Source organism: Hydra vulgaris, chromosome 08 (genome assembly GCF_038396675.1).
Source record: "Hydra vulgaris chromosome 08, alternate assembly HydraT2T_AEP".
In the NCBI taxonomy this organism is placed as follows: domain Eukaryota; kingdom Metazoa; phylum Cnidaria; class Hydrozoa; order Anthoathecata; family Hydridae; genus Hydra; species Hydra vulgaris.
In genome coordinates this window covers 52,553,870-52,571,435 of record NC_088927.1, presented here as the reverse complement: position 1 = coordinate 52,571,435, position 17,566 = coordinate 52,553,870, and the positions used below count along the sequence as shown (strand labels likewise).

Below are 17,566 nucleotides of genomic sequence, written 5' to 3'. Positions count from 1 at the left end.
TCAGATTCTTAACGAAAAAAGAACTCTAACTATGTCAGTATGAATAAAAAAACTCTTCATCATCTTTGTTTAGGCTTAAAAATCTATTGATTTTCAAAACATATTTTGCCAGACAATTAGATTATTATTTTTTTTCCAAAACAATGAAATGAACGCTTTAACCCCTTTAGCAAAACGCTCTTCAAATAGTAATAATAATCATACTAAAAAAAACATTATTGAAGAATGTTTTTAGGCATTTTAACACCAAGACATAGTAAAATTGTTGCATCAAATATTTTTGAACAAAAATTAATTAACATACATTAAGTATTTTTAGTTCTCCGGTCCATTCACAACCATTGGAAAAATTATTACATTTAACTTTTAATTGCATTATAACTCTTTCAATAGCTGTATCGGGAAAAATCTATGAGAAAACATTTTATCAATTGTTAGTAACATTTTTTGGAAAACTAAAGTTTGGATTTTTCTATATAATTACAAAAAGTTACATAAACTGATTTAAAAAAATAAAACTAATAAACTAAGTTAAAAATAGTTACTTTGCTAGAATCCAAAATGCTATTGTCTAATGGACAAATTAAGACTCCCTTATTTCTAAAAAAAGAAAAACGTTTCTTATGTTGATTACATATAAATATACATACATATATATATATATATATATATATATATATATATATATATATATATATATATATATATATATATATATATATATATATATATATATATATATATATATATATATATATATATATATATATATATATATATATATATATATATATAAATATATAAAAAAAATAAAACTTTTACAACATATTTAATTTTTCAAAAGTATAAAAAATGCAGATAATGCAAAATAAATACACTGTTGCATTACCTCAGAAAATACTAGTTTCAATCGCAAATTTTGAAAGATTGTTGTTTTAAACGAAAGAAAACGGTATTTAATAAAAAGTATTATCAAGGTAAGGATTTCTAATTTCTAAGGATTGCTAATTTGAGGTTGCGGTATCAATCGTGAAATGAGTTTTAATTTTTGGTTGCTATGGATACCTAAATTACCTAGCAACCACATATTTTATTAACCATAATAAAGATAAAGTGGTCTAAAGTAATAACTTTATCTGATTACTCCCATAATTACAACATACATTATTATTACACTCCAAATGTAAAGGTACTAAGAATTTTTATCAGCTTGATTGTGATACCTGGAATAACTGACAACGGTATTCACGATTATATCACGATTTAGATAACATGTTAAATTTCTTAAAATATCAAAGTTATAAACAAGACTAATATTAATGTGGCATTCTGATTGAAGATTATTATATGCATTTAGGAAATTAAGCTCATATTATATTACTAATTTTAGTGTTTTTATGCAGTTCTAGGGCTCTTTTTATTATATCAGGAAACCAATACATAATCCATATAAAAAAGAACCTAAAGCTTAAACCTTTTTTTGTATATAATAATATAAAAATTTTGGTTTAAAATTACTTTTTATTCAAAAATTCATATATTCTGATTATTGTAAAGCAGCTTTAGCTTTTTTTTCTTTACCATCTTGGTGCAAACTACAATCCGATGCAAACAATAGTTATGAAGATGAAAAAGATGCAACTAATGGTGCCAATCTTCTTTTCTTTGCTTTATTACTTGAAAAATCATAATTCACCTTGGGTCTGGACACTGTAATTGAATAAGAGCAGAGCTATTTTTATCAATGAAGGCAGCTAAAAGAATATTCTTATCAATTACAAATTGAACCGATATTGGTTCATTTTGTACCCATTGTTTGTTATTTATTCTCTTCGAAACGAATTTTAGAGCTTTTGCATATTCCACCTTTATCAAAGATGGTTTATGAAATTAGACAAGTTGTTATGTGCAGTTAAGTTCGTACCATTTACAATTGCACCCAACATATTAGGATCAGCTAACTTCAATTTTTCTTATTTTATATATGAATAAATATCAATACTTTAAATGTTTTAAGTATATAAAAACATAAAATACACTTGCAAAGTCTTATAAATAGATATTTTAAGATGTATCAATATTAAAACAAGTTTATAACACTAATCTAGACTCACTGAAACCCAATAATTACATAGCCATTTAAAACAAAATGCTTATCATGTTTTCGCCACATAAAATTGAATAGATCAGTTAATTTGTAAAATTCATAATTAGAGACCAGGCGGACATCCGAAGATTGTAAATCAAATTTGTATTAATAATATACATATTAAACAATATATTTAAAGTCTCAAATTACTGGACCACCTTGGAACGTAAAAGTATTTGATTATATTAGTGAAATTTTATCAAAAAAGCACTTGAAGTACGTCCTCATCTGAAATCATTTTTTTTGACATAACTTACGTGCAAAACAGTGTTGTAATAGCTCAATTCAAAGATAATACTTGATTTTATTAAATTGTGCAATAAAAAGAGAGGTTTTAAAATTGACAAGTATTTTATGGTTATTAGTGACGCAAAAAATATTTTCGAAAAAAAAAAAACAACCTAAAAATTCTTTTTTCATCAAAAAAAGCTTTTTATTTTACAACTCAGAAGCATACTGCTTGATAATTATACAAAGATTTATACATTTTATAAAAGCTGAATGTTTAAGCTTTGAATTGGTATACAATAACGTAGTTTTTAAGAATTTTTTTTTTACTTATGTCAACCACCTGGCCCACTGTGCATTGTATAGACGTATTCATATAGGGACAATATACACTTATTACATTAAAATTATACAAATATAGATAGAAATTTATATTTTCGTTTTTCTCTTTAAACAAAAAACAAAAAAATATATGAAAATCGTTCTTTTTAAAGTCAAATTATAACTGTTTTTTTTTTGCCGATAACAACAACCGCTCCAAAGAAGTAAACAAACAAAAACAGTACAAAAGTTGTTTAAGCTATTTTTGTTTTTTTCTATTTAAATTTATATTAATTTCCTATTTTGTTAGTTTTGCTTTCTTTGTTTTTGAAACTTAGTTTTTTCCGCAACGCCTAAAGAACTTGCAATCGGCCATGGCCAAATTGCCTAAAATATTATACTCATGCGTGGACATACTAGACAAAAAACGCACGCGTTTCCTGGGAAGACTTGTCTAAAAACATCCTACATGAACCTGATAAAATTGAATCACAAGTTAAGTCAAGCCCTTTTTTTCACTTGTTGTCAGGATGTTCTGAAACCATTGATTTAAATATAGTAAATGCTTTTTTAATACTTTAGCTATTACAGCTATTAATTCCAGCTAATTATTCCAGTAATAGCTTACTTTACCATCAAGAATGAGAGAAGAATCACAGATAATAACAACATCACATTACAGAAAATCACTAATTGAATCCTCTGAAAAATCAAAAAATTTAAAAGAACAAAAAATAGAAAATGAATTAGGGTAAGGACAGAGTGAAGAAAGGGTTAAAAGTTTAAGTGTTGAAGACTGGGTATCTTATGTTTTGTAATGGATTATGAAGTAAAGCTGCAACTTCTTGTTGCAGCCTTACTTCATAATCGTAAGTTGCATTGGAGTCAATGTTTAAAATGTACAACTTGGGCTCATTCGGACAGTTATTCATTTCAAAAATGGGTGAAGCAATATGTGGTTTAAGTAACTAGTGACAGTGCGCTTGATTACATGATTGGCTAGTGACAATTTGAATATGTATTATGTTTGTTTGCTTATATTTTATATATTATTAATAGCTGCATTATACTATTAAATGATAAACTTATTGATTCTCTTAAAATTCTCTTTGGTTTAGTGTTATTTATTTGAGTTACTTCAAGAAAAATCTGTATTATTTTGCCTTGCATAGCGAGGGTAGGTGTTGTCAATAAATCTCTGATGATCAAAGCCATGTAGTTTTGAAACTTTTATTTTGTTAGGTTTTAGTAGAATGGCAGAAGATTTAAAAAGTATCAAGTTCTTTGTTCAAAAGTTATTATGTGGCCTGTATTAAATTAGTTAGTGCTAAATTGTCTCAATTTGCCCCTCGTTACCCTAATATTACTTCATGCAGTGTAAGTTGTTGCAGTAACTATTACCATACATATATTATTTTCATGTATTATGGTATATAATAATATAATATATTATTATATACCATAGTATATAGTATATATGTATAATAAGGTAAAATAATTATAACTGCATTATGTATAATAATGATTACTGCAACAAGTTAAGAACTACAACAGTTTTATTGTACTTGAAATAGCTAAATATTTACAGCATTATAAAAATTTACTTTGTTATTAAACATATTTTTGTAATTCTATATTAAATTAACTTTCTAAATTTGTTTCTTAGTTATACTTTACAAATAAATTTTTTTAATGAAATGATTAAACATGTTTAAAATAAACAAGTAAACTTTAAATACGCCGATTGTCAAAGAACTGGTATCAAATCACACGATACCCTTGTCACTATGTACAGCTCAATCACCATTAGCTGCTCGCATAAACCTCTTGAAGTACACACTTTTAACTTTTCATTCCAAACCTCATTGTTCTAACATTTTGTCAAACAAAACGACTCTTCTTTTCAAAAAACTGCAAACTGTCTTTACCAAACACAAACTGGCATTTTTGTTATTAAATTGCATCAACCTCGAGTTGATGGTTTATAAAAAAATAATAGTTAACTCAAAAATAAAAAAGTTTAAAGTTAACTAGTTGCTATTTTATTTGAAAAATAAGTTTAAAAAATCAACATAAACGAGTTAAAAGACACCATTTTTTGTTGAGTTACAAAAAAATGCGTCATTAAAAATATGTGAAGAAAAACAAAACTAAATTTTTCCAGCGCTTTATTACTATTTCTATATGTGTCTATCAAAACCCAAGCAAATTGCAACCACGTTCTTTTTAATTTAAATATATGGCTTTTATGTAAAACTACCTATTTTTACAGGACCCAAACATGTCTAAAAAATTATAAAAATTAAAAAATAAGTTATTTACGTTTCATTATGTATAAAAATACGCGGATAAAAGTTTTACACCAACATTCGTGTTAAAGTTCATTAATTATAACTCAAAAACAATCTCAATACACGAGCCCCATTTCATCCAATCTGTTCCCCTTCCTAACTCTTCAAACTAAATTTTTCAAAATGTCTGTTAACAAATAAGAGTCATACTATTTTCTCATTGACAAAATGTTTTTCATGTTGGTGGATACTCCCCACTTCACCAAATCATCTTGATCTTTAATGACACATGAAGATATTTCATAATCACTGGCGCAACATTTAATCCAAATGGGTTACCTGGGGCAAAACGAGACACTTTCAGGGAGAAAAATGTATTCACATAAAAAGCAAACAATGTTTAATGTGCAGTCTTCGTGTACCCAAACAGTACATACACAACAAGCTATCCAGTCAATTAGGGTGCCATTGCACATTTTCCTTGACAAACTGGACAAAACCAATCCTAATTGTTTACATCTTTTTCAATCAAGCATTTTTTTTGTTTTCTTTTCTTGTTGTTCTTTTTCATTTTTTTTTTTTTGTTTAATTTATTGTCATTGTTCTTTTCCAGTAAAAATTTTTTCTTATTGTTCTTTTTTTTTTTTCCTATTGGTTTTTACTCATTGTTCTTTTCAAGCAAAATTTTTTTCAAGCAAAATTTTTACTGCAAAATTTTTTTCCTATATGGAGAACTAGTTATAATTGGAGATTTTTCAGCTAATTTTTTTTTTGGAGGATAAAGTTTTGGAATTTGAAGTCATCAAGTTCTTTTGAAGAATGTCTTCAAAAGAACTTGATGAAGTAACAGTAGTCTCTGAAAAGCTTTCAATTGGGTTTAATTTATCATGACTCATTAATTCTAATGTAGTCAACTCTAGCTGCTGTAAAATTTCACTTTATTTATTTTTATCGTATTCAAAGTGAATTTCAAGAGGTATGATTTTATTATTATTATTACTCAAAGATGTCCTTGTCACGAGCATAGTCTATAAGTTTTAAACTTTTTGTATGAGAACGATGACCGTCAAACATAAGTAAAACTTTGTTGATCAAGGTGCATCGTACATGTTTAAAAAAATGTTGTATAAATTCAAGAAATAAATCAGTATTAACCCAGCCATTTTCTGAGCATCCTTGAATAGTTCCAACTGGAGCATTATCTGTGAGTAATAATTTCTTTTTTTTACGCTTAAATATCATCATGGGTGGTATATAATGACCAACAGAATTACATTAACATAAAATTATTGTTGTGACTAATTTTTCCCCACTTGTCACTGATAAAACACACCGTTTTCGTGTAAATGAGATCACTTTTAATGGCTTATGGACGTATGACAACCCAGACTCATCACAATTAAAAATTTGATGTGACTCAAAGTATTTATCTAACAAATTCTCTAAATTACTAAAATAGATTTTATAATTATCTTCGTTCAAATCAAACACTCTGTTTATAGAAATTGCCTCTGGTTTTCTAAGTAATAAATCAGTATGGCGTTTTAAAAAGCCTCGCAAAAAGTCCTCTCCTGCTAATTTACTATCTTTGTTAAAAGGATTTGGAAATAAATTTTTTCTGCAGAACTCAAATACTATCAATCTAGTATCCATCATTGAGAGACCATAAAATGAATTGTCCATATCTTTAATATACTTATTTAGATCTTGTTCTTGGTTATCAGTAAGCACTTTTCTAAATCTACCAAGTATATTAGTATGTAAACTACTTTCAAGTGAAACCTTTTTAACACGCCGATGTAGTGAATCTTTTGGCACACTAAAGTTTTGAAAAGCTTTTCTTAAAGACATTTGCTTCAACTTTACTGTTGTAATAGCATTTTTTATGTCATTTTTGTTCCAATTAGCTTGATTAGTTTTTCTCTTGTAGTTTTTCATTTAAAAATTTTTGATCACTAAATGACAACAAAGTTATGTTATACTCTTTTAAAGTTTCTAATAAAATAATGTTTTACTTTTACATAACGTTCTTTCATAAAATGATGATATCGTAAACGTTTACTTTGACGATTTATAAAGTTTATAAACTTGCTATCCTAAACGTTTACTTTGTCGATCTTTTTCAGTAACTAGCGTTGTCGCACTTTCCCTGTAAATGTGAAGTTAGGGTCATTTCGGATAAAGCGAGCCAATAAAACTAAAATCAGTGTGTATTAATAACTACGTGAGATATCTTAATACTTCTTGTACTAGAAAACTCTATAACAGATACCTAAACTATGATATAATGTAAAGTGAGCCACACTAATATAAAGTGAGCCAAGTAAACTATATATGATACATAGGAAAGGCACGCTTTATATTAACAAATTTATAAAGTGAGCCACCATTATTGGTAAAGCGAGCCAATAGCTTATATGATTATTCTGAAGTGAGCCATTTAGCTTTTATTTCAGACAAAAATTTACAAAATTGGAAGTATTATTACAAATAATATTTACTATATTAGTATTAACTTTATTACCTACGATATAGTAAACTGGTATTAAAAGTTTGCAAACATTAACCTCAAATGCATACAATGCAAAAAATTTAAAGAACAAAAGCAATATAAAAATGTCAGCGACTAGTCTAATAAAAATAATACTGCTAAAGCTGCAGATAAATGATGCAGTACAAAATGCAAAATATCAAGTCTTAACTAGAGTTAATTTACTTAGTTGTTGTTTGAACACAATCAGCACATAGTTGTCCACGCACGGTTATTTCGATACAGCTCTCATGTAACCAATCAAGGCACGCGTCACACTCAATCCATTCATCATCAATGAGAGGATCAGTTGCTTCACCATATGCAAACCCACAATATTTGCAAATGTCCTCTTCTTTTTGTTTCTTTTCTTTTTTGGATTCTTTCTTTTTCTTTATAACCTTCTGTTTAACAGTTTTCTTCTGTTTCTTTTCTTTGCTGGTCTCTTTCTCTTTAGCTGCTTTTTTTGTTATTAGTTTAGTTCTTTCTTGAATAAATGCTACATTCTCTTCTGATGTCAATTCATAAGATGGTGGTTTCTTACGTGGCCGACTGCTTTGTGGTCGATCTCTGTGTAGCACTGGCATCAAGTTTTCGAAAGACACATCGAGGTCTGCTTGTTCAATTGACACAATTGCATTTTCATCAGTGGTAGGTAAACAAGTACTACCAGCAATATCAGTATTGACATGTTGCTCATGCTGCTTATCTAGACGAGTATTAGAACTAGATGCATTAATATTATCTTTATTAGCTGTATCAACAAGTTTAGCACTAGAACTATTTGAAATATCTGGCAATTGCATTTCATTCAGATTAATTATGTCAACGGATTCGGTCACAGAAATCAACTGCAAATTCATAGCTGCATTAGGTACAGGTGGCTGTTCAATACTCAATTGCAGTGGCAAACTAGAATTTTCAATATTTGACAACATATTGGGCTGAGAATCCAATGGCTCGGTTTACCTGAATGCCCTTGGCTCGGTTTATCTAACAGTTATGCAAAACCGAGCCAGGTTGAAAATTCGATTAAAAAACTTTATCATCGCTCAAATACATATTAACACTGTATTTTTTGAAATAGTTTCTCATATTACTAATATTACAATCATATTTACTATAAATAGTGTCAAATATGAAATACTCACTTTTCTTAATTGAAGCTAAACAAAATATAAGGTCTTAAAGCGAAAAAACGTTTTGTTACTACTCGAATGATTAGAATTATACCACCGCGAAAATAATTGCTTAGCAACTGTTTTTAAAATATTCATTAGACTTTAAAATGAATAACTAATATTAAATAAATTGTTATAAATCGAAAGCATAATTTGATTTCGTAAAATTGCAATATTTAGGCGACCGGCTCGCTTTATCCGATGGCTCGCTTTATCCGAAATGACCCTATATATTTCTTAAATATCTTTGAAACAAAATAATCTGACATAAAAAGAAGAATGGCAGCTGAAATATAACAATTAAATGATTACAAACTCAATACTATGTTTGTTCAGTAGTAAAAAATGACAGCGTACATGGATTTTTTCAACATAAGAAAAAAAAAATTAATTTTGATTTTTTAATCAAATTGACGTAACTCATAAGCATTGAACCTACTTTTCTATGTCATATTATATAAAAAAACTGATGGAAACTACTTTAAAACATAAAAAAAAACATGAAATTTTTAATTTAATTAAACAAAATTACTGAATCATTTCAAAAAAACTCTGTGCAAAGCTAGAAAACCTAATTGTCTCTCTTTTCCCCGGTGTCTCGCTTTGCTCCAGGTTACCCTACCAAGTCGTATCAACTCTCGTATACGTTTTGATAAAACTGCTTCTCTCCAGTCCAAAACATATTTGATTTTATATCTTTATTTCGTTGGATAACAACCATTAAGAGAGTTTTCACTTTGGAGAGTTCTATTTTGTTTTTGTCATTTTCAATTAACCATTTACGACTAATCCAATCTTCTAGTTTTTTTTTTCGGATTCTGTACTTGCATGTTTTGGTATGTTGTATTCGGAAACTTTGTTAAATAATTGGTTGGAGCCTTCTCTACTTTTCCATTTCCGTTTAACTTTCTATTTGACACGATTAAATATTTATGATTTTCTTGATTTTGTTTTTTAATGCCATAAACACATTTCTCTCCAACATTCAATTAACGTTTTATAAAAAGTTTGTATGCAGTATAAGCATCTACAGAAAATGCTGCCAACAAACAACGCTCAACTTCCCTTTTATCTTGCTTACCTTCAGCGTTTAAAGCATCATATACTAAATTTTTCAAAGAAGGGTTGAAAAAATTAATTGCACTTTTACATAGCAACTGCTTTCGGTCGTTGTATTCACACGGCAACTTCAAAAGTTCCATCATACGTTTGAAATATGTCAAACAATTTTATAGTTAAATATATGTCCGCTTAGCTTGTAATTTTCTTTGTTGAAACTAAAACTTCTTTTCATTCCAAACAAATTATCCTTTTAAATTACCCACAATAATCGGCGTTAAAAAACCACTTCATACATAATTACAATTAAAATAATTAAAAGCTGATTAAAAAAAGAAACAACATAACTACCAAAGAATACTCTTGAATTTTCTACACCCAAATTACATTTTATACATTGAATGAAAATAAACCCATTTCATTAAATGAACATTGGGTCAGATATATTGGATCAATGTTGTGTTTATATTGTAAAAAAATTTTTGCAAGATTAATCTTACATTGGATCAATATAACAAATCAAGCTGCTTTTAAAATTAAAGTTGATATTAGATCATCGTTGGGTTTGCGTCGAAACAAAAAAAAGGCAGCATTAACATTAGTTTTACATATTTTGGTTTAGTGTATGCATGCTAGCTCGGAAATATGTAGTCTATTAAATGTATTTTTTATATAAATGCCACATTACTTGCAATTTCAATCTACAAAAGTTAATACCTTTTTCTCATTTCTTCTGCGCATGACAAACAAAGTCGATGACCACATAGTGTTTGAATAGGCTTACGAAGAGCCATTTTACATACAGGACATTCATGTTCATTTAAAAGTTCATTTATAAAATACGCATCGTATCCACCGAAGTTCTTGTCATTTAGGCTTTCCATTTTTTTTCTTTTGCTAAATATAAATATGTTAATATTAAACTTTTTTTTAACTTTTTTTAGTTAAAACAAATAAACTTTTAAACTATTTTGTAAACTAAAATATTGAAACTTTGATTTTGTATTCTAATACTTTGATGAATGTTTGCTTTCATTAAAGTGTCATTTTGTCAAAATTTGCTAAACCTGTTATGGTGCGTTTGATTTAATTTATTCTTGTTGTGTTGTTTAACATGGCTACATCACTTTTTTGGTTGGTTGTTCTAGTCACTTAATGATACTTAGAAGTAGGAAAAACTTATTTGTAAAGTTCAAAATCGTATATAAAAAGATCCTATCAGCTAACGCTATTTACACTATAAACCTAGTCTTTTTTCAACTAAATAAAGGATCAATGGCGTCAAACAATTTATAAATGCATTTATAAATTTATACAAATCTGAATGGGAATTCAAAATACTGTAGAAATAGTTTAGATTGTGTTTGCGATGAAAGGTTTTAATACCCTATAGAGAGATTAGGGTACAATTAGGTATGTGTATTAAAATTTTAGGTTTATCAAATACTAGATAATTATATATAACTAAACTCTACAATACAGTATTTTAAGGGTGAAAAAACTATAAAATGCAAGCAGATCTACTCAAAGTTAATAAGTTTTAAGTAATGAATTTTTGAAACATGGATTTATTGAAAAAGTTATAGTAAAATCTTATTATTTAATTGTCTAAATTGTTATTACTTTGTCAATATTCACGTTTAGGAATATAACTTGGTATCAAAAAAATTAACTTTTACCACCAAGCACTTTTTGAGGGGACTACCTTCTTAACAGTAAAAAAGAACATAATCCTTTAATAAAAGGGTTTGTTTTTTTTGCCAAAAAGTAAAATTAATTTTATTTCGGACCACAAAAAATAATGAGAACTGTAACTTAGAGTTGCGAGAGTATGTGGTAATGATAGTTTTACATATCAAAGTACTGAAAAAGTTTAATTCTTATAAATTTATTTTTTTAAAAAAGAATGGAAGTAAAACACAATTTACAATACATCTAATAAAAATTTTGTCAAAACTTATTTCGCGCAGTTTGTTAAAACGTCAGTTTGACGTAATAACTCATATTCATTAATGACGTTCTGCTGAATTATTTCAAATTGTTTATTTATACTTTGTATAAATGAAAAACAAATATACTTTTTATTAAATAAAGTTTAATAAAATAACAGATAAGATAACATACCAGATAGTTATTTTTGCACATTATTAGTTATATTAAAGTCCAGTTGCGACAGAACACGCAAAAAAGTACAACAGTACTAGTCTGTCATAGCTGTAGAACATAGTTTGTGGATAGTCATAAAGATCAGTAATTATGTGTATCAAGAAAGAAACTTATTTGAAGAAGTATTTGATTGGAAATCAAAATGTTTTCTTTGTACCAAAAAGGTAGACCACAAGCATTCAGCAATTGCTGAAATTGAATCCATACCATTGATTAACAAAATAACTGAACGTTCTTTGAATAGAGAGGAAAAATGTGGAAACGCTGTAGATTCTCGTTGGATGTCTTGTTATGACGGACTGCAAACATTGTACCTTTTCGGATGTGCACATTAAGATCAAAAAACTTAGTAATAGTTATTCATATTACTCAACGATATCTTTAAAATGAAAATTACTTGAACATTATGGTGATCATACTTTTTTAGGATAACTCTCCGGTCAATCTAATTTAGTTTGTGTTTAGAGACATTCTTTTATTATATCAAAATTTCAAAAAAAGAAGATTATACTAAAGATAATGTTATTGCTCCCAATGCAAGTATAATTAAGAGCAAAATCAGAAAAATGGATGTAAATAAATCTGTATATCAATCACAAGAGGATATAGGTGACATTGAATATAGACATAAGTGGGTTCCTAAGAGTTTACAGCGATTCCCAAGCCTTTTAATTGTTGTAAAGCTTTGATAAATTAGTTTAGGACAATGAACTACTCAAGTTTTGCGACGAAGATTTATGAAAGCACCAATTCCATTTGGGATTGGCGTAGATTGATATATCTTTTGTAAAAAAATTGCTTGTGAATCACCTTTGTAAATTTGGATCTTCAATATCCACCGATGAACAGAAGTTGTTTAAGTCATCTGCTGCAGTTAGTAAAGTAAATGCTGTGCAGGAACAAAAGCCGACCTTCCAACATTGAGTGGCTGACAATCTCTATCACAACATTGACTGGAAAAGGAGAGTTTCACGGAATAGCTTTAATACCAATATGTTCTTCTTCTAAATACAATTATGAAAGCATAACGTGTTTGAAACACAAGTCTATTAAAAACATATCTGATGTGTCTTCTAAAATAATGCCTTATCACGGATCAAGCTATCACGGTTTGCTAAATGTAAGTTTTAAACCAATAAAATATATGTATCTGAAGTATTTCGTGCGCCCGAAATTAGTGATATTGTTTGGTTTGTCGCATGGTTCTTTAGCTCAAAAAATAATCCTCGCCCAAACTGGTCAGGTTATATGATGCATACAACATCACAATCAACAACAAGTAATGAAACAGCATTCATCAAGGTTTTACCTATGATTAACTCCTAAGGTGAAACTTGCATATACTTACACTGCTTTTCATAATTGATAAAGCTAATAAATATAAAACAATTATTCCCAGCGTTACGTTTGATCAGCCTTTGTGGCAGAAACCGCTCGGTGTTGTAAAAGATCAGAACCTCAATATAGTATGTCGACTCTTAGAGTTTCACACAATGATGGGTTTTCTCGGAAGAATTGGAAAACTAATGACATGAACTAGCCTGAAAAAGATGTTAAAGCAAGTTTGCTCTGAAGATACGGTAAAGTATATGCTTAAAGGAAAAGCTGTTTCAAATTCCTTAAGAGGTCACGTGTTGGTCTAAGAGTGCATGCATAAGTCATATAATGGATATTTTAGTTGACGAACAAAAACTAGATATTTGCAGTAATAAAATGACAATGCAAAATGATATGAACAAGAAAGAGTTAATCAGACTTGGTAATACAAATGCTTTCAAAAATATTGAATTTGCCATATTAACCTACACATCATATGAATGACGCACTGCCTTGTCGATTCAACACTTTTTAATAGGTTTGCAGCAACTGCAGAAAGAGAGGATGACGCTTAACTACACATTGATTATGAGCTCATTCATATCCCACGACTATTATTTAAAAATAAGCTAACGCTGAAAGCAAACAAATTATCTTTACGCAAACTGATTCTTTCTGACAACAAAATTAAGTCTAGTACAAACGTCTGCTTGTGCATGTATGTCCTTGGCAGAGGTTCCTTACTCCACAGAGTTATTTGGAACAAAGGTATGAGATATATAAAAATTGTTGAGACCAACGTCAGCTATATAAAAAAAAGTATGCCACCACTTATATTATATTTAATGGTCATAATAAAGGGTTTTCAATTGAATCTAACAAACACATAATTAGAACAAATTGCAATGGTTTTTCCCAAAATTTTGTTATGAGAGAAAATAATTAGATTCCGAACTCACATAAGCAATTTCTATCAATTTCACACAAAAAAGCACAGTTAATTTTATTTTGTCAGATTATCTTAAACAAGATGGCCAAAAAGTATATCTATGCAAAGGGGATGCTGATACAAAAATTGTCTCTAAACTGTTGGAAGTTGCAAAAAAATTTCACCATGCATTGTTTTTTCCGATGATACTGATATAGCAGTGATGCTAATTTATCATTGGAAAGATTAATTAAATGAAGTTTATTTTATCATAAAAGCAAGAAAAAACTCTGGAGAATAAAAGATGCTCAATTTTGAATAATGGATTTTAGAGAACATCTGTTATTTGTTCATGAAGAGTCAGGATGTGACTCGACATCTTCAATACTTTGTTAAGAAAAACGTTGTTTTTGAAAAATACTTTAAAATTCAAATAGTAGACAATCAGTATCTGAAATTATTTTGGATTACTGGGCAACCAAAAAAGAAGTTGGAGAATCTTCTGTAAAGGCTTTCATTGAATTTTTTGGTGAAAATGTAGAATCTTTGTTTAGGAAAATGCGGTAAACATTTAAACGTTTAATTTTGACTTTTTGGACTTGCGTCCTTCATTTAGATTGAGAAAATTTAGATTGAGAAAATGTCATATTTTTTAGCATTATTTCTTAGATATTTTTGAAACATAAACAAATGTTTGTGAAAGAAATATTAAACCAGAAAAGTTACCACCAACAGATCGTGCTGCTTTTTTCATGGTTTTAGAGTACATCTCCAGGTTATTGAATGGAAAATGCTAGATGAATCTTTCAGCTTAGATCCAAAAGAATGGGGATGGAAATTAGATAATGGTTGTCTTCTTTCAATACCTACAGACAAAGATGTAGCACTAACCAATATATCAAAGTGATTCGTTGTGTTTGTAAGACTTTGTCAAAAAATTTGCGCAGAGTTAGTATGTGTTCTTGCAAGAAAAATGGATTAAAATGTATGTCTGCATGCTGTATCTATCACGGGCAAGACTGCAGTAATAAAATCGTAAACTTTATTTTTTTAATATATTATATGCACATAATCTTCTTAAAATATATTACTTACTATTGTGATACGATTGTTTTACATTTTTAGAATTTTGTAATTGAAGAAGATTCAAGTGATGAAATTGAAAACAAGAGAAGTTTATTTGAAGACTTACTTTAAAAAAACTAAAGTATCGGGCATCTAATTCTAATGAAATTTACATTAAGTTCTCAAAGTTATTTTAAAATAATATATTTCTTTTCGCATTTTTTTTCCATATAAAGTCACGCACACAAAAAAATTATTATGCTTTGAATATATATATATATATATATATATATATATATATATATATATATATATATATATATATATATATATATATATATATATATATATATATATATATATATATATATATATATATATGTAGAATATTTTCTATATTTTAAAAATGTTAAATTTTATTTCAACAAAAAGACTATATCATGTCCGTTAAATGTTTTGTAACTGGTTGCAAAAGCAACTATGACAAAGAACATAGAGTAAATTTTTTTCGGTTATCAAACAAAAATCGTAATCCTCAAGAAAGAAAAAGATGGATTCATGCAACACTAAGAGAAATTATTTCAGACAGCCCAAATACATTTATTTGCGAAAATCATTGTCCAATTATTTATGAAACGTTTCAAGTTTATGGTAAAATTCATTCTTCAAGTCCTCTAACTATTTTTATCTGTGTATTGCCGAATCAAATTCCTACACCTCTACCAAAAAAAAAAAGAACAGCAACAAAATTACTACCATCTACACGAAACGTAAAGGCTGATAAAATTTCATCTCACTTGGATTAAAATGAAATTAGTTGTTTCGATGACCATTGCAACAAAGTAAGCAAAAAAGTTGTTTTTTTTTTCCAGTAATATCTTTTAGAGTGGATAATGGGTAAATAATCCATAGTAAAGATTATATTAATACCTCTGCAATTTCACAGTTTCTTTCAAAAACTAAAATGTAAATGCTGTTCGAAGGTTTTCATTGTGGAACTTGATGCACTATTAAACCACTAAGCAGTTATCGAATACATAAAATTTCATCTTACTTACAAATTATTGAAGCTTTTTGATATTTACACTCCATTGTAATGAATCATTTAAAAAAAATTGTTTTGCAACAAATTATTAGCATGCATGCATTAACATTTGTTGGCAATAAAAAATGTGCACCAAAAATTCTAATTCTAAGGATTTTGAGTATTTTGCAATTTCAAAATCTCTATACAGTTGTATTATAATACGACTGCAATGAGATTTTGATTTTGCAAAATCAAAAGCCTTAGAATTAGAATTTCTGATGAATATTTTTTATTACCAAAAAATGTTAAAAGCATTAAATAATGCAAAAACATTTTGCAACTACTGTTTTAAGTTTTATAATTTGCTCGTTATTTGGAGGAAATAAAGTAAATCAAGTATTCTTTAAAAATTCTGTTCGATTTCTCCATAGCGGGAAACTGAAAACATTTTATTGCCCTGCGATTATGTCCATCATATCAAATCTCATAGAAATAATTGGTTAACTGAAAAAATGCAAGATTTAAAATAATCTGACTGTGGCCTCCCAGAAAATATGTCAGCATTTGAATCAACGTTGAAAACCAGTTGCAGCGTAAAAAAAACGTTACAGTCAAAAAAACAACGTGCTTTCAACATTGATTCAATGTCTGTTTTTGTATACCAAATCGCGGTAATTTGAAACTTTAAATAAGCGTTGAAAACTTACCGTAATCTCAAAATAAAACGTTTGTTCAACGTGGAAAAAAGCCAATCTAAAAACGTTTTAAAATTTATGCTTTATTAACGTTAAAAATAAACCGCTTTGTTAACGTTACATTTTTAACGCTTATAAATTTAAACCTATCTTATCTCCTTAAAAAATCGCTCATATTCAATGTTGAATAAAAGTACCCAAATAATCACGGTGAAAACGCCTCAAAGTTTAAGGTTTATCAATGTTAGACATTAGCTGCTTCTTCAACATATTTAATCTATTTATAAAGTTAATTCAACGTAACATATCCATCCAGTCGGAATCACGTGACTATATCACGAAATCAAAAGTAAGCATAATGAATTGGGGGAAAACAAACTATTTATACTTATACGCAAAGTCAAGAAAACATTATTAAACAATAACTTTATGTCCTAAAATTACATTAAAATTTAATCTCTGTTTGAATAAAATGATGCTTTATATTGCTCTCTACATAATATTTTGGTTGTTTTAGGATATAAAAAGTACTGATATTTTGATATTTATTTACCTGTACTAAATTAAGATGCAAATTAAAAGTATCCAACCAGTAATCAAGTGTATCGA

The 17,566-nt window shown here is 28.1% G+C and overlaps 1 protein-coding gene across 1 annotated transcript; it reads right to left on the bottom strand.

Moving 5' to 3' along the window:
- Positions 1 to 262: 262 nt before the first annotated feature.
- LOC136083947 (TNF receptor-associated factor 6-A-like) lies at positions 263 to 10,656 on the bottom strand. The gene is made up of 3 exons (XM_065803903.1): positions 10,477 to 10,656; positions 546 to 600; positions 263 to 409 (listed from the first exon to the last, which is right to left on the bottom strand). Exons 1-3 carry the CDS (start codon positions 10,641 to 10,643, stop codon positions 296 to 298), a joined length of 336 nt encoding a protein of 111 aa, XP_065659975.1. The 5' UTR covers positions 10,644 to 10,656; the 3' UTR covers positions 263 to 295.
- Positions 10,657 to 17,566: the final 6,910 nt, after the last annotated feature.

Excerpts from the sequence above, each read along its gene's own strand:
- LOC136083947 (XM_065803903.1), bottom strand. The coding sequence starts at position 10,643 with ATGGAAAGCCTAAATGACAAGAACTTCGGTGGATACGATGCGTATTTT. Across the intron at positions 601-10,476 it reads GCAGAAGAAATGAGAAAAAG|AAATAAGGGAGTCTTAATTT; the intron begins GTATTAACTTTT and ends TTCTTTTTTTAG. Across the intron at positions 410-545 it reads GCATTTTGGATTCTAGCAAA|ATTTTTCCCGATACAGCTAT; the intron begins GTAACTATTTTT and ends GTTTTCTCATAG.